Source organism: Protopterus annectens, chromosome 16.part0 (assembly GCF_019279795.1).
Source record: "Protopterus annectens isolate FY-2018-M chromosome 16.part0, PAN1.0, whole genome shotgun sequence".
NCBI lineage: Eukaryota > Metazoa > Chordata > Ceratodontiformes > Protopteridae > Protopterus > Protopterus annectens.
This window is the reverse complement of record NC_056750.1, coordinates 559,325,381-559,349,194: the sequence shown is the minus strand read 5'-3', so window position 1 is coordinate 559,349,194 and position 23,814 is coordinate 559,325,381. Positions and strand designations below refer to the sequence as shown.

The 23,814-nt window shown below is 39.2% G+C and overlaps 1 protein-coding gene across 2 annotated transcripts in view; it reads right to left on the bottom strand.

Moving 5' to 3' along the window:
- The window catches only part of HMCN2 (hemicentin 2), a 2,554,053-nt gene that overhangs the window by 1,785,054 nt on the left and 745,185 nt on the right, over nt 1-23,814 (bottom strand). For both annotated transcript variants that reach the window (XM_044058392.1, XM_044058391.1), the window contains exon 21: nt 17,111-17,270. In XM_044058392.1, the coding sequence (XP_043914327.1) occupies nt 17,111-17,270 (160 nt within the window). The remainder of the gene's footprint in view (nt 1-17,110; nt 17,271-23,814) is intronic.

Genomic DNA, 23,814 nt, shown 5'->3' with positions numbered 1-23,814 from the left:
TGTAGCAGTATTTATTACATAAGGAAGAGTACAAAGGCTCAACAGGAAATGGGATGAGAAAAGCCCAGAGAAGCCCTCTAGAAACCCATGCAGGGCAGCTCTGGCAAAGCAGGCTGTAGCCCTAGAAATAACATCCAACTTCTAATGCTTAGTGAAGGTACGGACAGAAGACCAAGTAGCAGCCTCAAAGATGAAACTGGTATCCAGCCCCTTGAAAAAAGCACCAGAGAAAGAAACAGCTTTGTTAGAATGAGCCTTTACTGAAAAGGAAAGACATTTACCATAAAAAGAATAACAAAAATAAATGGCCTTAGATATCCAGGAGGATATGCTTTGGTTAGAAACAGCCAAACATAGAAAGCTGGGATGAAAGGAAACAAAAAGTTCCTCAGAAATGAGAAACGGCCTTAGTCTTATCCAAATAATATCTAAGCTGTCTATGCAAATCCAAAGTGTGAAGAACCTTCGCAGTAGCAGATTACAGAGAAGGAAAAAAGGAGGGCAAGTTAATAGACTGATTAAGAGACAGCTCATTAACCACAATGGGCATAAAAAAAGGATTAGTACAGACAGACACCCTGTTCCTTTGAAAAACTACTTCAGAGACTCTCCTAGCTGAAGTAAGGGCCAAAAGTAGAACAGTCTTCCAAGTACAATGCTGCAAGGAAGCTGAAGAAAACAGCCAGAGTCAAATTTTCAAGCACAAAACTGAGGTTTCCAGAAGGTGGAATAGGTTTCCTGGGTGGCCTGATATGAGGGACACCTTTAAGAAATCATTTGATGTCAATCTTAGAGCAAGAGGAGTCAAAGGCAGACAAGCAGAAGTATGTTAAGGTGTGCTTTAACTGAATAATGTGCTATCCCAGCATGGAGCAATTCACACAGATAAGAGGGAACCACAGGGATTCTCACAGACAATGGAGCCTGGTTATGAGAAAGGCACCAAAACAAAAATCTCTTCCATCTGGACAAATATGATCACCTGGCAGTGGGTTTCCTGGCCTCCTTCAGAACTCTAAGCACATCCTCAGAAAAAAAGGTTCCTAAAATGGATCAAAAACCTATCACATACAGCGTCAGTTGAAGACTGGACAATTCAGGATGGATCAGAGACCCCCCTGGTCTTGTGTGAGAAGTTCTACCCCGTGAGGTAACTTGTGTTGCTTGTCCCTGGCTAGGTGAAGAAGGGGGAACCAATGCTGTATGGGCTAAAAGGGAGTCAGCAGCAAGATTTTGGGGAGTCTTGCTTGATCTTCAACAAGACCCTCAGAATCAAAAGGAGGGGAGAAAAGGCATAAAGAAGCATTCCCTTCCAAGGAAAAGATAAGGTGGCTACCTTCCAGGTCAGAGGACTTGGGACTCTAGCACATAAAAAAAGGAATTGCCTGTTCAAAGGGGAGACAAATATATCTACCTGTGGAGTACCCCACAGATGGGCAATATCCAGAAACATCTCTGTGAAGCACGGTGGGAGGGTGGCCTAATGGTTAAGGTGTTTGCCTTACAAACACAAGGTGCAGGGTTTGAGTCTCACAAGGGATAATTGGCTAGGCTTACAATGGCTCGCAAGGGCAGTTAGCCTAGTACTAACCTATGAACCTATGAATTTGTGAGTCTGTATACTGGACCTAATCAGAGAGTCTGCCACTATATTTTGCTCTGAAGGAATGCAGAAAGCCTGAAGAGTCACTTGATACTGGACAGTTAGTTCCCAGACCTGAAGAGCAAGTCTGCAAAGAAGGCAAGACCTTGTCCCCTTTGCTTGTTGATATACCACATCACTGTGGTATTGTCTGTAAAGATTTTAAGAGGTCCTGGAAGAAAGCGGGAATGAAAAGTCTTATCTCCTTTATGTTGATATGATCTGACTTCTGATGATGAGGTCATAGACCCTAGACCTTGAGGGGAATTGAAGGAAGCTCCCCAACCCTGTCCTAGGCATCCAAAACAGTTCCTGAGATGAAACTGGGGATTGAAAAGGAAGTCCTTGGTTGCAAAAAGGCTGAAGAACACATCAATGAATCTTAGGTTTGAAGCACGGAAGTAAAAGAACTATGAGATTCAGTAGATGACAGTGTTGAATCCACACTGACTTTAGGAACCACTGAAGTTTTCTTATATGGAGTCTGGTTACAGGCAATATAGGAATGGTGGAGGCAATGAATCCTATCCCCGGCTCTGACTGAAGCCAATGGAAGAGATTGAAAAATGGGGATTAGACAGAGAGCCTTGGGTAGAGGCAGGAATGCCAGCATGGGAATGGTCTGGATCCTGCAACTGAGAAAAAAAACATGGTCCTGAAAAGAAACAAGGACTGACTTCTTAAAGTTTATGGTAAACTCCAGGCTTTGTAACAGACAAACAGTAAACTGGAGGTGGTAAGACAAGACCTCAGGGGATGAAGGCTGAATGAGAAGGTCATCTAGACAGGGAAAGATTTGAAACCCCCTCACCTTGCAAAAGGCAAAGACAGGAGCCTTGGGGTAGTAGAGAGACCAAAGGGAAAAACACAGAACTGAAACTGCAAGGAAGAAACAGAGAAATGCAACCACTTCCTGAAAAGGGGATGAATGGGGATATGAAGACTGGCATCCTTGAGATCCAAGGATACTAAAAAAGTCTGCAGAAGAAGAGGGAACAGGGTTGAAGGGGACAGCATTTGAAAGGAAGGAGCCTTTAAAAAGGTGTTGAGCTGAGAAAAATCCAGAATGGGCCTCTGGATACCTTCCTTCCTGGGAACCAGAAACATTCTGATGATAAAACCCTTTCCATTTCTGGGCAGGGGGCATAATTTGAAAGGGGTCCTAAGCCAAACATCCCTGAAGCAGTTCTGGAAAAGAAAGGAAGCTGCTCCTGAGGAGGTTGAGGGATGCCCAGAAAATTATGATGGGCTTTCCACTCCATGAAGTATCCTTGGTGGATGATGGATAGAACCCAAGAGTGACCCTTAACTAATTGGGAAGGGACAGGGAAAGACGAAGGGATAAGGGAAACTGGCCCAAGGAAGGGGAAGTAAAGTGTCAGATAGAACCTGGTTTGTCTTGAAAAGGAGGCATCTGAGTAGACCTAGCAGGGAGTACACGCCTAGAACCCTTCTTACCCTTAGGAGGAGGTCAAGGCTGTCTGTGTACAAACACAGATTTGGATAGATAATTCCACTGGAACGCAGGAACAGGAGACCCAAAAATATGCTTCAATTTCTGCAAGGCCTTGCCTTTTATCTTTGAGGAACTTATAAAGCTCAGCAGAAGCAAAACCAATAAGGTTCTTATTATCAAAAAGCGCATCAAACAATTTAGTCTTAATATCATCAGGTAAGGGCTGGCAGAGTAACATTTCAAAACGGAACTAAAGGCAGCAGCCCTAGTGGAAGCACCAGAGCCACTTGAGGAGGAGAACCCATAAAGTGATGGGCCAAGACTTTCCCTTCTGATTCAGAGAGATCAGAGATTGCCCGAGAAGTACGAGAAAGAAGGGCTAAAACATACCTGGTAACATGACTCTGGTAATTAATAGCACAAAAAGCCAGGATAGCAAGCTGTACATACCTTTTAGCCTAAACATTCCATAGCTTTACTGTCCTTGTCTGAAGGAAGCAGTTTAGAGGATGGCAAAAGTGTATTTATCAGAAGAGACCAACACTACAGAAGCATCAGCAGAAGGACATTCATACAACTCACAACTGACAGGCACCATGTAAAAATCTATCAAGTTTCTTAGGGCCTGCAGACTGAGAATTACAGGCCACGAAGGCTGTTGAAAAGGTATATAAAAGGGCAGCCAAGACTGGAAGTAGAGCAGAGGACTTAGTAGACTCCATGTAGAGGAGTTCATAACACATCTTTTGAATATAAGAATCTTGAGAACATTCCCATTTGAAATATTCCATCATGCAAGAAATAGTGCCCCCAAGGAGAGTTCTTCTAAGGGAGTCTGGACTAGTAGAATCTTCCTTCTCAGATCCATAATCTAAGGGATAAGGGATTTGATAAGAATATGCCAAAGACTCTTCCCCAGAATTCAAATCCACTTCAGAGGACTCCTCCTATCTGGGCTTCTTAAGAGGAGTAGATGACCAAGGAGCAGTAGGTACAGAAATCCTTGAGGAGACTTTTAAGGTCATTACGGCATTAAACAACCCCCAAGTAAAATCCTGCCATGCACATTGGGGATCTTTAGTAGCAGGGGAAATATTATTTTTTTTCTTCTGAGGAATATCTGCCCTAAAACCTCTAGGAGGTTCAGATCTTTTATTGACACTCAACCAATAAAGTGGGAATATCCTCCCGAACTAGGATTTGCGGTATCCCCCTAGGTTCCTCAGAAATAATTTGCCAAAGTCTCCCCCCAACAGCCAAAGAGGATATTTGCAGAGCCGCTGAGGACATGTGACAAGTCGGAACCATGCTGGCCTCTGACAGGCATAAGAATCCGAGACAACAACCAGGCAATCCTCTGGGCTTTCACCAGCTTTGAGAGAGATGTCTGAGGGAGGCAGGACAGCAGCTGAATCAGACCTGAGTTTTTTGGCCTTTTTCTTGGCAGGCAGCTGACCTTTGGGATGGAAAGATTCTGCCACAACAATTTAAAATGCTGTTTCTCCAGGTAAATCGACAAGGAGGACAGACGACTATGACTATGCAGGATCTTGGGGACAAATGCTTGGCAGATAGAACACTGCACATGGTCATGAGAAGCACTCAAACAGAAGAGATACTGCTTGGGGTGATCTTTATGGGGAATCTGCCTCCGATCTTTATGGGGAATCTGCCTCCTACACTGAGATTTTCTCTTTCTGAGGAATATACTTTCCTCTGGTAATGCATGATTTGATGAATCTCCTCTGAATTCAAACTAATGACTATTTCAGAATATTAACATTTACTGTGGACTATGTTTTAGCAGCTGTATTTTATTCCCAACAAGAGAGTAGTTATTTTCACATAAGGCAGTATTCTGATTAGATACCAGTAACCATAAACTTAAAAGTCAGTAAGGCCTAAATGTTCAGACCGCGTTAACATTATAGCAAAACTTTAACTCCGCTGTTCTACAGAATCTTACGCTACATAACACCATTTTCTTTACTCCCGCTCTCATTTAGCTAAACTACAGCCTGCTTAGTGTATTAACTGCATATAATATCCACACATTCTAATCCTGCTTCTGATTCCCTTTGTAGTCCCTGCCTTTCCCATCATTTTGAAGTGCACATTATTGCTAATTCATACTTACTGTTAACCAAAACCTCTGTCTCACAAAGATTGCTTGTTCAGACAGAAATTATAACTTTTTGTTTTCCTTCTCTTGCCTTAACTAATCTCCCTATACATCTCTTCTTTTGAGATTTATTGTTTGATTAAATGTCAGAGCAGTATCTCCGAGTGTTGTCTTCTTGGCTTAATGAACGCTAACTTAACATGCCAAACTTTGATTTTATAGCATTTACTGACCCAGTTCTACACCTTCAGTCTGCTTCACACACACACACACACACACACACACACACACACACACACACACACACACACACACACACACACACACAGTTTGTCCTTGAGGTGTGGCATGAACTGCATATTTTCCACCCTAGCATTTTTCAAAATTTCTTTCTTTAGTCAATTAGATATAAATGATGTACTTCCCTCTCTAGGCACAAGTGGACATTAAACCACTGTATTTAACATCAGTGACTGAACTCCTGATGAAGAGGTCCTGCCAGCATGAAAGCTCAAGTAACTGCAGAATCTGTGTTGGTCCAATAAAAGGTATTGCATCACGTCTGTGTTTCAGAGTGTGTGTGTTTTCTTCTGGTGTACCAACATGGTATTTCTTTAATTTTTTTTTCCTACACCTGTGCTGCTAATGAAATTTCTGCAGCTAAGGGGATATAAACTACAATTAATGCAATACAACAATAAAAGTAAATTAGTAAATGTATAATATATTTTGAACATTTTATAAAAAGAATTTTAAAATGTTGTGCTTAAGTCTTGTCTGTACCATGTCACTAAAACAATATAATGAAGTAAGATGTTTTTGTTCCTGTACTCAACAGCACACTTTCCAAGAAAAATGTCATATGTATGTCATCAAGTGTTCAAGGGCTTTTACAGGCATTTATTGTAATACATATGATCTGGTCATTGGTTTAGTTACTTTTGTTTCTGAATTGTGTAATGAAATTTGTGATAAAGCTTGTAGACCTGTTTGTTTACTCCAAGAAAGCTGGAACTTACTCTCTTTCTCCCCCAAAAAAGCAGAACCATTTCTAATTCTCCATAATTAAACACCCAAGAACCCAGAGTTGGATCCAGCACAAGGTGACCTAGGCAGCTGGCTAAGGCCTGGTGCTGGCTTGGGGGTCCAGTGTGGCCTTAAAAAAATGCTAAGCTACCTTCCACCATTCAGCCCAGATGTACATCATGGGAGATTGCACAAGGAAATGTATGTGAAGAGATAGCACTCATCTACTTCCATGTCAGCATGTCCACTTCAGTGTCATCCACGTAAAGATATTTAAGATTTGTTTACGAGATGATGATGTGGTTCAGTGAGAGCTGCATATTCCTTATCAGCAGAGAAGTAGTCAAAACTTTGGCAGAGACGTTTGTTTAGTGAAAAGATGTGGTTCAGTGAGAAATTGATTTAGCTGCACCTTTTAACAGTGGTCAGCCCTTCCTTGGAGCAACATCAGACCTTCATGCAGAACAGTGAACCATTTTGCAGGAAACACAGAGCAGTGAGTGTATGTGTGTCCTTTTCTGCCCATTAAGCCTCCACTCCCCTCTAAGGATGATTACTGCATTAATTTCTGACCATTCTGCTTCCATTCTCTGCCAAGGATGGCAGCCAAGGGTAAGTACTACATTAATTACAACCAGAAAATTCATGTTAGTGTGTTATTGGGGATTGTAATTAGTCAGGAAAAACCTGTCAGAAAAAACTTGGGTCACTGGGAATTACATTCAGTCAACAATTACAGTCATTAAATTCACAAATTTCAGTCACTATACTCCATGGCTAACCAACAAAACAAAATCATATAATTACCTGGAGGAAAAAGCCTGGGACCTATGGTGCAATAACAAATCTCAGTCAAATTGCTTAGAATATCAAAAACTCAGAAACAAAGCCAAAAGCCAATTCAAACATGACAAAAAAATGACTACACCAATATACAAAAGAAACACCAAATAAATCCCCCAAATGTTTGGTCAGCAGTTTAAAAGATACTCAGTCCAGGTCAAGCATCAACCCAAACCCTTTCCACACAAAACAACCTAGTAACAGTTTCACAAATATTTTACTGAGAGTATCCTAGCTCTGACCAAAAATATTTCCCCAAATCAATCCAATACACGTATTACAACCAACAATAACAATAACTCCTTCACCTTCCAATTAATTCCTACAAGCATCATCCAAAATCTACTTAGTAAACTAAAATTGACAACAGTAGCATCGGATAACCTCCCATCTGATTTTCTCAAAATATCTGCTCAAGCAATTTCATATCCTGTCTCAGTACTTATTAGTCATGCCATCTCTGAATATTATTTCCCACAAATCTAGAAAAAGCACACATAATCTCCCTTCACAAAGGTGGCAACTCAACCAAACTATCAAATTTATAGACCCATTGCCATTCTATCTCCACTATCCAAGATCCTAGAAAGAAACATCTACTCGCAACTTCACCAATATCTCACAAATAATAAGCTTCTAAGTCAGTTTTTAACATGGATTCAGACCCTACCATAGCACACACAAACTCCCTGGACCAGATGGTCAATACACCAAACAGGGATGAATCCATATTGGATCTGGTCCTCACTAATATTGGAGAGTGCTGCACACTCCCCACTGTAACACCTTCCCTGCTAAGGTCAAACCACAAAATGGTTTCCTATGAAGTAAAAATAAAACCTGGACCCCCAGCTAAACCTGGAATATTCAGGAACTATTCTAAGGCTAACCTTCTGCTATTAAGTGAGTACCTGGTCAATTTCAAGCCCCTATAAACCCTAAGAACAATTATGCCTATGCAGAACTGTTCACAGAAACCCTGTACACGCATGTTAATAGCTGCACAGAGGCAGCTGTACCCACCAGGAAGAAGTACAGAACTAACTCAAAAAACAAGCCACACTAGTGGAATCACAAAATCAATCAGATGTATAACAGGAGGAAGAAAATCATGGCAAAAATTAGGAGGTGCAGCACCCAGCAGGATAAAAGCACTTTCATTAAACTAAAACAACTCAGAGGACAAATAAAGTCTACCAAAGCCAAATTTGAGGCAAGTTTGGCCTCCCAGGCCAAGGACAACCACAAGGCATTCTTTAGCTATGTCCACAATCTCAAAGGCAATACACAATTGTGTGCAGAGCTCATTGTAAATGGAGCCACCTATACTGAGCCAGAATATATAACAAACCTCATGGCTGATAAATTCAGCTCCAACTTTACTCCTCTCTCCCCCTCAACCTATCACTAGGGAACAGCTCCTTAATGCTCTCTCTAAGACCAAGAACACTGCATCAATGGGCCCAGACAATATCCCAGGATGCCTTCTAAATAGCATGAAACGTGACCTATCAGGGCCTCTGGAATTACTATTTAATTGTAACCTCCAAACAGGCTTCATGCCTCATGAATGGAGAAAGGCAACAGTCATACCTCTGCACAAAGATGGGCCATCTACAGACCCTGGAAATTACAGACCCATAAATCTCAGTAGTCTTATATGTAAAGCCATGGAAAGAATTATCAAGAAAATGATCAACAGAGATATAGTAAACCTCCAGACACTGGACCCACCCCAGTTTGGTTTCGTCAAGGGCAGATCATGCCTACTCAACCTGGTGGACTTCTTTGAGAAGGTCAGCAAAGCAATGGATGAGGGCAAAATCATTCACACTGCCTACCTTGACCTGCCCAAAGGCATTTGACACAATAGACCCTCAGGCATTGATGATAAACTCAAGAGGTTAGGTACAAACCCATATGTCACCTTGTGGAAAGCCAAATGGCTCACAGACAGGACCCAGGAAGTTAGAATTGGGGAGTCCACCTCTACCAAAGAGACCAATCACAAGTGGATCCCCTCAGGGATCAGTCCTTGGACTGCTCCTTTTTGGCATTTACTTCTCAGACGTCATGGCCAATGTCAGTGGTTTCTGGCTGACTAAATTTGCAGATGATTGCAAATCAGGAGCCGTCATTGAATCTCACACTGACACAAATGTTCTCCAGGAGGGACTGACACAGACAAACAACTGGTGTCAGAGTCATGGACTAAAACTAAATGCCAAGAAAGGCATAACAGTATCCTTTGGGAAGTCATCCATCCCTGGTAACTATCATATTGGCAACACACCCCTTAGAGTTGACCCAGTAGTCAGGGACTTAGGGACACATGGATAGTAATCTAGCCTTTGATCATCACATGTCTGGAGTGGTGAGGAAATCATTCTATATTACGCAACTTGTAAACAAAGGTATGGCATCTAAGTCCAAGAAAGTCATTGTTTCACTGTATTTGGCATTCATCAAATCTATCTTTGAGCACAATGCCCCCTTTGGTATGTACCTAACCAGGCATATCCAACAACTGCAAGGTCCACAGAGGTTCCTCACTAAAAGAATACAGGGCATAAGTAATATGTCCTATGCATACTGCCTCAAAGCTCTTTCCCTGTATTCTGTCTCCTACAGGCTTTTGAGGGGAGATCTGGAATGCAGGGCATTGTCAGAATCCACTCTGATGGACCTCCTGTATAGCCACAAAACAAACAGTACCATAATTACCTGTTTTAAAAACTTAAACCTTGCCTTTAATAAAAATGGGACCTGCTGGAGAGATAGGCATGTATCTCAGAGACTACCCTGTCTATGGAACAGGCTCCCCATCCATGTGAAGCAGAGTTCGTCCCTAATCCAATTCAAGTGCAACTTGGACAATTGGATGGGAAACCAGACATTCATCCCTGGTCTGGCACCTATGTCTCTGATGCAAACAGGTAACCTGTAAATGGTTCATCTCCCAGGCCCATGTTTACACTCATCAAGGGTATCAGAACTTGTCAGAGATTTGGGATGTATGTCTAGTCTTAAAAAGTTCCTTGTGGCCATTAGCCTAGTAAACACCTATAAACCATTACTGTCCTCCTAAGTTTCTCCAACATCATTAATCAACACAGAAATGAAGGTAAAATAGTCTCCTCAGTATTCCTTGATATGTCCAAAGCCTTTGACACGGTAACTCACTCCAAAGTACTTACTGCTCTCAGCAATCTAAATCTTAGTCCCTCTGCTATCACCTGGCACCAAAGCTATCTAACAGGTCACCGACAAGATGTGAAATGGTCACAAGATCTCTCTCCCTTACTACCTGTCACATTAGGTGTCCCACAATGATCCATACTTGGCCCCCTGCTCTTCAGTATATTTACCAACAATCTTAGCTAGGCCAAAATTCTAGTCTCTATGATTCAATTTGTGGACGACTCTCCTACTCTACAACTACAGACACAACACAAAAATCCTTCACTGCAATTGAATTATGGCTCTCAAACTCTCATCACATTCTTAACCCCAGCAAAACCAAATTTATGATCTTCCACCCCCCCACACACATTTTCCATCACAGCCACAGACAACACAGTTATCTTATCAGAATCACAAAAAAAACTATTAGGAGTAGTAAATGACAACATGAGATTTAGAAACACATATCACAAACAATAAAGAAAGTTCATAAAAAATTGGGTACCCTATATCGAAACAAAAAATTCCTAACCAATAGTACTAGGGTAGCTATTGCCAGTACCAACCTTTATCAACACTCCTCTATGCCTCTCCACTACTTATTAACCTTAAGAAAACAGACCTCAAAAAACTTGAAATATGCTATAATAAAACTGTAAAATTTGCCACAGACTCACCACATATGACGCATCATTGCCTAGCTCTAAAAGAGCTATCCTGGTTAGAATTTCCTCAGTTAATGTTTTATAATCAATTGACAATGGCACATAAAATACTCCACCAACCTAACAAAACATAATAGTACCCTACTCAAACGACCACACACTACGCTCCACCAAGTGCATGTTAAGTAAGCAGGGCTACTAATACTGCAGGGAACATGCTCTACTCAAGTCTTATAGAAAAAAGCTGAAATGCACCTCCAGACTCCATTGGATACATAAACACCATACATTTCAAAAAGCTACTTAAAATCACTTAACGCATGGGTCTGCTCATGTAGTACCCCAGGATCGCTTTCCAGATATAAAGCACCGTCCCTAGACCTAGTGTTTCCTTAAAACATTACAGCAAACTGGCCACAACATTGCTCTATTTATGTTTCACTCTTCTTTCTAAAACTACTAAAAATCCCAGCTATAAACAATTCCCTGCAACTAAACCACCTATGCGGCTTCTCTTCTTCCTTACTTATATATACTCAAATGTATACTACTTAAAATGTTGTAAAAATAAAAAAGGCATTGTTTGTAGAGGACTTATAATTATTCTTGTGTTATGCTTGTAAATTAGCTTTGCATTATTCTTGTAGATTGCTTTGCCTAATCCAAATTATACTAAAACTGTAAGCATGACATAAGTGCATTGTCAGTATTTCTCTGTATGTGGAGCTTTTCTTTGTTAATATTTTTCTGTATGTGGAGCTTTTCTCCACAAGCCTCCTCTGAAAATGGGTGACCACCCAGTCGGATGTTCCCAGTAAATAAATGTAAAATAAATAAACGTGTTCTTGCTCAGAAAATACATATTGTTTTTATTCAAAAGAGCAATCTTTGGTTAAGTGAATTGTTCAAAGTCAAGAAATTAGCAAATGAAGCTAGAAAGAATAGTTTCCTGTTCCTTTCACTACAGGAATCAGTACATTAAGAGCTTCAATCCTTAATACATTGTGCTAACTACCAGACTTTCTTTTGCTTCTTCACTGTTTGAGAAATCACAGAGAGTAACAGTTAGGACATGATGCTAGTCATTAGTTTTTCCTAGTTGCAGTTCAGAAAATGCATTTCAAGTTAATTAGTGCTGTCTGAAACTTAAGGTTCTGATATGTTAAACTGCTTCATGCAGTTAAAAATTAAAGGGTTTGAATCCTTCCACCCTATATGCCTACTATGCGCCTTTGAACAATTCACTCAAACTGTGCTCCTGGGTCATCCTTGAAAAAGGACAGTTTGTGGATTAGAAAGAGTGGAATTTAAAAACTGGACCTCTGTCCCCTCATTATTTCTGGTTTTGTATTCTTTAGCAAATTAGTTGATACATATTTTATCCATTAATTGTAAACTTTTTGGCTTTCTGGCAAATTGCTGTGAATTTCAGTCATTAAGCAATAGCAGGCATGCATTTCAAACTTAGCATCCTCCAGAAAATTCTTGCTAATGCAAACTTTTTTATTCTAGCAACTTTCTAAGTATAAGAGAAACATTTAAAATCTGTTCCTAATTTCTCTGTTTTTGTCCCTGATTTGAGTGAAGACAATGAAAGGTAGGACAGATGTAATGAATTCCGCTTTATTGGTTTGACAGTAGTGAGCTGAAGTAAATTTCTGGCCCATTATTTTTGAATGTCTTCATTCACTTGTTCTTGAGCAGACATCCTGAAGTGTATAATCATGCAAATGGTTGTAATTGCTGGTGATACGTGTGTGTGTGTGTGTGTGTGTGTGTGTGTGTGTGTGTGTGTGTGTGTGTGTGTGTGTGTGTGTATAAATACTTGGTTCCCATAACCCACAGTAATTATGGTGTAAAGGAAGGAATTGATTGTAGTAAACAGGAACATTATCTTATGAGCCATGGTCTTTAGGTATCATCTTTGGGTTCCCTGTTTTGTTGGCTGCTGAAATTATGTTTATTATTGGCTGTTAATAAACTGGACAGCTTGAAGTCCACAAATTTAATGTTAATATTTTAAATGTGAATACAGTTTTAATTAGCCTTATTTTTTGCAAGCGCATGGATGTGAAATACACTGTGTTGGACAACAGCCATCTGTCTGTAACTTAGTGTAGTAAATGAATAAGGCTATGAGCTGCTTCTGTAGAACATGGTTTGATTCCCTCAGCCTCCATTTGTCTACAATGTAACTCTGACCAAGCCACTTATCCAAACAGTGTTCTGAGGCAATTCCAAAAATGGAAATGTGTCCACTGAGCTGTTCCCAAGCTGTTAACAAATGAGTTGCACATTTGTCTTTTGAATTCCAGCACCCTTCACTAAGATATTAATTAGTGTTTCAGCATTTTTTTAATTTCTCCAAATCTTTTGAGTTTCTAATACCATGATGGGAATGGGCCCCATTCCTAAGTCAAAGTATGATTAAACTTCATGAAATTAGTACTGTTTCACTATATACTGTGCGCGACTATTAGTCCCAGGATGTCTTATAGTTTAATGGATTGCCAAATGCATTTTCAATAAATGTGAGTTTTAAGGAAAGAGAAGTTTACTGTTGCTCATAATAAATCTGTTTTTAATGAAAACATGTTTTGTTTTAATTTTTGTTTTAAAGCAAACATCTGTCAGTGTTTTGGCTGTAAAACTTGTAATAAACATTTTAAATTAAATCCAAATATCTGTAATCATTGTAAAAATAAAGAATAAAATAATATGTACACTGATAGGTTTGCACAGTATTTTATGGTAATTAAGAAGAGTCAGACCAGTAATGAGATATTGGTGGGGGGGTGGGGGGTGGGGAGTGCTTCATTACCCTGCTTAGGGCCCCATTTGACCATGATCCAGTGCTGCAAGGACCTTTAACTTTTTGCCTTTTCTTAAACTCCCAGAATGATGCTTCAATACAAACAGAAAATGATTGACTAACAATTGGCTTAGTTTCTGGTGTCATTTCAAGGGGATCAAGTAACTGACAGCCTGGGATGGCATGACTGACAAACCACAATGCTTTACCAGAGATGGCCCGCATCTGTCTCCCTTGGGCTTCAGGCGCCAGGCGAAGGCACTTGCCTCCACCATAGTGCCTTTTGTAGACAATGCCATGAGGTCAAAACTACCAACATGAAAATTTCATCAAAACGTAAATTAAAGGTCATGCTGCTAAATGCTAGGAGTCTAAACATGAAACTGCACCCATTGCAAGCATTCTTAACCCTGGAAGAAGCTGACATTTGCGCAGTCACAGAAACCTGGTTCAAAGCTGCAGAGAGAGCACCCCAGCTATACCATGTTTCTCATCCTATCATTCATTCAGACCCCAAACCATGGGCAGCAAAACAAAAGGAGGTGGAGTTGCAATATATATAAAAGACATACACACCTCTAGGCTGGTCAAACATTATGATGCACAAGAAACACTCCAGGTGCAGTTAACAATTGGCAAGACCCCTGTTCAAATCATAGCTGGCTATAGGCCTCAAACTCTGACTCAAGATGCCCACTACATCTATCCGGACCTCTTCAAATCCATCAAGATTCAACCCTTGACCTCGATCCTGGGTGACTAACTATCCAATCATAGAGTGGAAGAAATACTCATGCCAATACACAAATGCCCAGCGATTCCTTTATTTTGTCAATGCAAATGCCTTGGACCAGTTGGTTGACACCCACACAAGAGGTGAAAATATCTTGGACTTGGTATTAACCAACATGAGTAACCACTGCAGCATCCCTACAGTGTCATCATCCCTGGTAAGATCTGACCACAAAGCAGTCACTTTCGAAGTCACCATCTTCCCTGACACCCCCAAGCTAGGGTCAAACAAAAAAAAAAACTTCCCCAAAGCTGATTACAACCTCCTGATGGAAGGTATACACAGCTTCACAGCCCCCCCCCCCCCCATAGGAACTGGCACATAAGTCCAATCCTACACCAAAATACTATATGAGTATTTATATAGCTGCATGGAATCAGGAATACTACACAGGATGAAATCATCCTCCAAGAAAGAGTAAACCTGTCTGGTTGACATCTACAATAAATAAACTCAATAATAAAAGGAAAAAATTGCTGTTCAGCACCAAGGAGCAGCAGGTGCCTAATTGGAAGCAATCTCTCCTCAGCCTGAACAAGCAAGAGCACTAGTGAAATCCTCCAAAGTAAACTTCAAGTCCAAACTGGCCAAGTCTACTAAACACAATCATAAGGCCTTCTTGACATATGCCCGCAATCTCATGGGAAATACACAGATCTGCTCAGAAATGGTGGTCAAGGACACCACATACATAAATGCTGTAGATATAGCCAAGCTGCTGGCAGACATGTTCAGTGAAAACTTCACTCCTCTGTCCCCCCCATCAGTAAAACAGGACATCCTCAGTACCTGCACCCCTCCCCTTACAGCTAGGGAGCAAGTCATCACTGCCCTCCCAAAGGCAAAACATACAGCCTCCATGGGACCGGATAACATCCCAGGCTGCATCCTACATGAACTCAGGCAGAAGCTTGCAGCAAAATTAGGCACTCTAACCAAAGCCTGAGTACTGCCTTCATTCCAGCAGAGTGGAAGTCAGCTACTGTCATCCCCTTTGGAGAAAGGTGAAGCATCCACCGATCCAGGAAATTATAGACCCATCAGCCTAACTAGCCTGATCTGCAAGGCCATGGAGCAGATTATCATGGACCTCATTAAGAAGGACATTGGCAACCTGAAAACACTTGATACCACACAGTTTGGTTTTGTCAAGGGGAGGTCATGCCTGTTAAATTTGGTCGACATCTTTGAGACAGTCACCAAGGCCACAGACGAGGGGAAGATGGTCCACACTGCCTACCTTGATCTGGCCAAATCCTTCGATACTACTCCCCCACTCAGGTATAATAGATAAACTCTCTCAACTAGGCATCAATCCATATGTTAACAGATGGGTAGCAAACTGGCTCTCAGACAGAACCCACCTAGTCAAAACAGGGGAAGCCACCTCAAGTAGTAGACCCGTAACAAGCGGTGTACCCCAAGCATCAGTTTTGGGGCCTCTGCTGTTTGGGATATACTTCTCGGAGGTGCAGGGCAAATCTATTGGGCTATGGCTGACCAAGTTTGCAGATGACTGCAAGCTGGGTGCTATCATCAGTTCCTCTAGTGATGTGGACATCCTCCAAGAGGGTCTCACCCAATCAAATGACTGGTGTTAGAAACATTGCCTCAAACTGAATGCCAAAAAATGGATCATCATCCCTTTTGGGGACAGTGATGTCCCCATGTCACCACAAATTATCACACTGATAATAAGGTACTAAGCACACAATCAGTCATGCGGGACTTGGGCACACAGATTCATAGCAAACTGACTTTTGACCACCATACTGCCTCCATTGTATGGAAAGCTTTCTACATGGCCCACCTCATTAGTAAGGCAATCTCATCCAGGGACAAGGTGGTCATAACATCCCTGTATTTATCCCTTATAAGACCCATTATTGAGTACAATGCCCCTTTTGGCATGTACCTCAGAAATCACCTGCAGCAGCTGGGAAGACCACAGAGGTTCCTCACCCAGAGAATCCAGGGTCTCAAATATCTACCCTACACAGATAGGCTAAACACCCTGCCCCTCTACTGAGTCTCCTACAGACTCCTCAGAGGTGACCTCTGTCTGGCATACAAAGCAATCTCAGACCCCGCCATGATGGGACTGCTGCATATCTATAAGTCAAGCTCCACTCGAGTAACCCAAACGCGTGACCTCAGCCTGGTCTGTGACATCAATAGGACTCATTAGTGGGACAGATTTGTGTCCCAGAGACTCCCCTTTCTGTGAAAGACTCCCTCTTCATGTAAAGCAGAGTGCCTCATAAAACCTTTTTAAGCACAACCTGGATAACTGGATGGGGAACAGAAAATACACCCATGGGACTCCACCTGTATCCCTGATGGACACTGACATAGGGAGCTGACTTGTTGGAACATGGACTAAATTCTTCGCTAGGCTTCTAAGGGCCTCAGGGCCAATAGCCAGTAACGTCCTATGAAAGAAAAAAATGATGTCATAATACACATACAAGAGGCTTTATAAGTGACACCTTCTACTTCCCCTTAATGCAGAGACTACAGTTTACCATGAAAGAAGAGCATGCCATATTTATTACAAGAAAGACTTACTGTAAATGGAAAGGTGTACTTCTTGGCTTGCAAAACCGGCTGCATTTGTTGCTCTGCACACATAGACACCAGAATCTTCCAATGATGGTGCAGTTATAACAAGACTTCCTGCTGCTGTAATGTAATAGTTGGCACTACCACTGGAAATGGCTTTTCTTCCCTGCAAATGCACAAAGAAATATTTATGTCCTCATATGCTCATGCTGAAGTCAAAGTTAAGTTATTTAAACCACAGGAAGTGACTGAGTTACAAGAGAGGTTTGTTAGTGTAGTAAACAAGTGACAACATATAATGACAATCAGTTATGCACAGAACATTTAGCAAAGACCAACCGATAGTCCCAGAGCAATGAACATGTATTAAGAGTCAGAGTTCTGCAGAAAAATGTAACTAGAATATTTTGCAATGAATGATCAAAGAAGGCAAATGACTCTTTCCTCTAAAACCATACCATAACTCACTTTACTAGAGTATCCAGACCAGCAATGAATGGCCAACAAAAGAATTGAAAGCCTTAATGCAGATCTGAGATGAAGTGTATATATATATATATATATATATATATATATATATATATACATATACGTATACATATATATATATATATATATATATATATATATATAAAATTTTTTTTTACTATATATGTGTGTATGCATATTCACACACTCACGTATATATATATGTATATATATATATATATATATATATATATATATAAATATATATATAGACAAACACACACACACACACTTCTCTCTTTCTTGTCTCACCTCCCACTGCCTCCCAAAAAGACAGGTCCTCTTCTAGAAGGGTAGACCTAGGCAGTTTTATAAGTACTACTTGTTGATTTATTGATCCCTCAGGATTACCCTCCCTGATAAGCAGCAAACATATCTTGGTTTACTTTCTGTCATCTAAACAATCACAAATACACTGTGACCCAAATACACAAAGTACTTTCAGTTAAGAATTTTTTATCAAAATCTCTAATTTGTTAACTACTGAGACTAGACATTCTTTTGCCATTAACATACTAATTCCCAGACAAAATTCCAGTCATATCACTCTGTTCACCAAACATCTCACAGCTTCATTCTGCGCAAAACCAAATCCTTTGATGTATTCTCCTGTCAGACTTTAAAGAACCTCGTTATACCACTGTGAGTAAGGGTAAATGGCACCAGCTAGTGATGGAACTCCTCTACTTCAAACTACACTTACCTTCAGACTCTTGCATAAAAACATTGTCTCTCTAACCCCATTAAATTGTCTACCAAATCCTCTTCCTATTCTCTCTGTGGCTTGGGCACTGTCCATCTAAGCAGGTCACCCTTTACTGTTGCTGTCCATGAAAGCTCCTTCACTAAAATTGCTCCTGCATGCTGGAACATCTTACCAAACGCTATCCAATAAACTAATAGCCTCATACCACTCAATCTGAAGACACTGAAAACAACACAAAGGCTCTTGAAAAATATGTACTTCCAGCCAGAATATTGGTGATGAAGTTGGGTTTTTTGTATACTAAGCTGCTTTAAAAATCACAAGTGATGAGGGGGATACAGAAAATTGTGTGAAAGGGTAAATCAAGCCTGAAAATAGGGGTATACTTCCAAAAATAGGTGCATCATATATGGGGGTATATCAGGCCCAAAAATAGGTATGTTCCTCCAAATAGGGCAGTTGAGAGGTCTGGACAGTCTCAGTACATTCAATAAATCTCCTGACTCTTATCTTGTCACAGACAATAAATGTAATTGCTTTAGCTACACAGGATAATACCTCTCTCTCCTCTCCTCCCCTGTCTTCAGTGATGCCAGCTGGCATCTAATCTCTAATAAAATACAGTAATAGGACAAATATGGGGGGGGGTCTTCTTTCTGGTTCTGTTTTTCTGTAATGTGTAACTGTAATTCCAGGTGTATATTACGTTATTGAATTTTTAAAAGTTCGAAAGTCATATGGTCGAAGCCATATGATCGAACTTTTAAAAGTTCGAAAAGCTAAAAAAAAAAAAAAATTTACAGAAAAAACCTACCTGACTGTTTTAAGCAGGGGGCAAGCCCCCGTGCACCCCCACATCCCCTGGTCTTTAAATATACCAACTCTAAGATGACACTACAGTGCAGGAAAGGGAAATCTTCCCATTCTGCACTGTACAGAAATCTCCATTGAAACGTTCGGACTTTTAAACGTTCGATCATATAGTGTCGACCATATGATGTTCAAACTTTTAACAGTTTGATAACATAATATGCACCCTTGTAATTCCATTTTGCAAAATGCATCTGCTGTTACTTTGATTTATACTGCACCTTTTTATTCCATCTGTTTACTGCCATCATGTATATACTGTTGAGCATTTACAAACTATTGTTAAGTTATATATTGTACTGTATTTTATAAGCTTTCATATATTTCCTGTTCTTGTTCATTTGAAATTATATGTTGTTTGCGTATGTGTCTATATCTGGTACACCCCATTTACTTAGTTAAGATTTGTTAACTGGGTAAGTAATTAATCAACTCAATCTATAAATAAATAAAGCACTTAGCCAAAAATGTTTTCCTCTAGTGACAGAAAGGAACACTCTTTAGGCAAGGTAAACTAACAGATAATGTGACAAAGCAATACAATGTTCACCTTTCAAAGTTTACGATCAAAGATTTTACTTCACAGAAACAATAGACTGTGTGGATAAAACAAGCAAGCCTTTATTTACTACCCTAAAATTACTGCCTCAGCCCTACAACCTTCTTAGGCCAAAAGAGATATCAATAGATGGCATATTGTGTAAGATGGCATATTGTGTAGTGGAAAGTCACTCCATCAATAAATTCCTCAGTAAACTGAAAATAAGAAGCTGAGCAGGAATTCAAGCAAATCAGCCTATTGATGGTTGCCACTGCTGTGGTCAAGTCCCATTGATTTGATGCTGACTCTTGGTGACTCAATGGACAGTTGTTCTGACTAATCACTAATACAGAAGCATCCATTGCTGTATTTGTCATATCAGTCCATTGTATTACTAATCTTACCCCTTTAAATTGCCATTTGTTGATGCCAAGCTTGATGTCTTCATTGTGATCTTTGATTTAAAGTATAAACATCATTGACGTCATGCCATTGGAGTTCCATCACCTCCAACACTAACAGATGCATTTTTCCAGTAGTCCAAGTTATGTACAGTATTTATCATCAATACCAAACTCAGATGTGTCAGTTTTGCTCCCTTTTTTTTTTTTTTTTTACTGTCCATATTTAACATCCAGATTATGTTACTGAAAATATGATATTCTGGCTAAGGTGAATCACTATATGCAAAAATAAAACTGTGCATCTGAGGACATTACCCAGATTTTTCATGCCCTTTCTGCCATGACTGATTTACTGGATTTCTTGACTGCTTGCCAGTTCACAACTGATAAGCATGTTGAATTTGTCTACAATTCCTATTTCCTCCCCATCAAGAATCAATACAATAATTTTAACAGCTGTCATGATCTTTGTCTTCTACATATTAAAGGGGAAACCTGTTTTGAGACTGTTGTTTAATCTTAATAAACAGATATTGCAAATCTCTTCACTTTCAACCAGTAAAGTGGCAGTATTATTCACCAGAATAAGTCACTTACACCAAGACCAAATCTTTTCGAATCTGGCACCTGGTGTAAGCCTGCTTCACAGACATCAGTTACACCACAAGAAAGTTTTTTGGAATGTGAGGCCTTATACTGTAGTAAGTCACTTACACCAAGAACAAGTCTTTTGGAATCAGGACAGGCTTACACCAGAGTAAATCACTTACACTGATTACAGATCTTTTGGAATGTGGCCCAATATTTTTCCCAACTTGAATTATACCATTCTGTTCTATCCCCATCAGCTTCAGCCATTTTTATATTCCAAAATCTAATTTATATATTTCTTTTACTCCATACATTTGTTTTCCTTTTGTTTCTTATCACACTACCATATTATTTATATCTCAGATACAAGATTTCTTCTATCAATCTGTCTCCTCCTTTTACATTTTTCATTATCCAATATAAATACACAGATGATAAATACACCACTGGATTTTCCAGATTAAAAACACCTTTTTATTATATACTATTCCTTTTATTAATGGGTTTAGTATTGAACTCTACATATAAGTGAAGAAAATTTCCAATAACTCTTTCTCATTTGGGTAAGAAACGTGTGCTCCAAGCAGGCTAACTTTCCTAAACATTCGTGTTCAACGTGTACACTAACAAAAATGATAAAAATCGTATACACTAAAACAATAACAGTTTTATTTCATTATCATCCTCTCCCTCTACTTTGATTTATTGTACTTTCATACCCTGCAAACTTCACTCACAAAGCATTTCTTTTCTTGCAAAAATGTTCCATTTGTTCTTTGCATCTCACCAAATCTTTAACATGTTTAATGTCCTTTATATTCTTATTGCCACTTCACTTATCAGTTCCTTATTTTTTCCTACAAGGACTAAATCATCTTTGTATAACAGACATAATGGTATATACTACCCCTTTTTTAATCTATCAGCTTGCTTCTTCCATCTCACACATACATGTCTGTATTACTGCATTCATAACAAAGAGAAACAAAAACACATACTCAATGGACAACTCTGCTTTACCTCTCACTTAATCTTTATCTCGTCCTATTTACCATAACTCCCACCCATAATTTTTCATAACATTTCATTGCATTAATTGTTCCAGCTCTTCTTCCATAAACTTCTAAAATTTTTATTATGTCATTGTGACTGGCTCTGCATTATGTTGTCAGTCTAACTTCTTTATTTTCCTTTCAGTATCATCTCAACCTCTTCTTTCTCTTATTTTCTTTTTATTCCATAAATACCATTCCTTACAATCTGATCCAAAACATTTTGCATTTGTTTCTGTAATATTTTCATAAATATTTTATAATTTCTATTACATAACATTATTGGTCTCCAATTAATTTTCTTTTCTTATATTCTCTTCCATATAAATTGTATTACCCTACCACATATTTCCTTTTCTGTTAAACATTCATTTAAACTATTTATAATTATTCTGTATTTATATTTTGATCTCCATGTAAAATATACTAATTTATCCAGTCCTGGTGCTGAATCTTCTTTTCTTTCATCACTTTTCTACTTCTTCCTTTATAAATTCTTCTACAAATTCCCTTACATTTTTAGATATTCCTTTAACTTTCCATTCCCCCTCCCAATTTTCTCATATGTTTTACTTATAATTTTTCTACTACTTCCATAATATCATGTTTACTTTTTACCCTACCTTTACATCCCACATTACCTCTATCTTTCCTTCTCATTTTAACTTCCTGATCATAAATATGGTGAAACCTCATCTCTTTCCTTTAAGAAAATCTGTATCTATATAACATCATTTTGACTTCTCTGTTCCTCACAGACATATCTCTCTGTCTTACTTTATCCCTACCTGGTTCTTTCTCACTTCTCTGTATTACTTCTTTATGCTCAAGTTTTTATTTCATCCACCAGTCCATATACCTTTGATTATATATCATCTAATATCCAATCCTTAGAAGAAAGCCCTTAGTGTCATATGAACTTGCTTCAGTCTTTCTCTTATAGCTTCATTCTTTGTGAAATCAGCAGTTGACCTCTTAATTCCCTTCCATCCCTTAATTATTTCGCTGTCTTCTAATCTTGCTCATACTGCTCTACAGTCCACAAATTTAGCTGCATCCATACCTCTCACATTATTTCTTTCATGTCTTGAGTATATAAGCATTCTTAATCTTACAAATTCCCCTTCTATATGGCCATCTTCTTCCATTCTGGTCTTTAAATCTTCACACCTTATTTGCTTTCTTAGTAAAATGATATCTTGTGTTATTTTTACTTTTTCATTCATTAAACTGTAGATAAAATCCTCTGGTATCACTATGGACAAATTCACAAGCACACACACTATATTTTTAAACATTTTTTTCTCTGCATAATATTAACATATGCATAAATCAACACTAATCTTATACACTTTTGTTTACATTCTCATGTCCCATATAACTACCGTTCCTGGTATTACTGTTACATCTAATATTTGTAACTCCTCGTTCCCTATACAAATTCCTGTCACTGAATGTCTCATTTCCTCCTGACCAAATAATCCTCCTTTGCCATATGGCTTCATTTCTCTTCCTTCTTCCTCTTTATTGCATGGTTTGTTTAACTATTTATTGCACAGGTCAACCACCAATAAACTTCTAATATCATTTTAATACTATTAACACTTAATTCTAAAATGTCTGCCATTTTTTTTCCATTTGCTGTTTTCAGGTTTTTTTCTTTCTTCCAAGTCCCACTTCTACTGAATTTTCATCATTTTATTCTCGTTCTTCACAGTCTCCAAATCCCACTTTTTTGCTTTGTCACTCCCTAAAATGGTAGATCGATTTTCTTTTTGCATCTTAATTTCTTTACAATGAATTATTTTTTAACCATCTCTTTCATTATTCACTTCCTGTACAACATATTCTCATTCAACATATTTTCAATAATATCTTCATCTGTTTGCTTTTCTAATGAATCTTCATCTTCACCTACTTTTTCTTTCTCCTTTATGGGACAATCAGACCAGAACTTTCCAAATTCTGCGCATTTTCTGCAGAATGGCTTAGAATTTCTTGCAATATGTCTCCTCTTC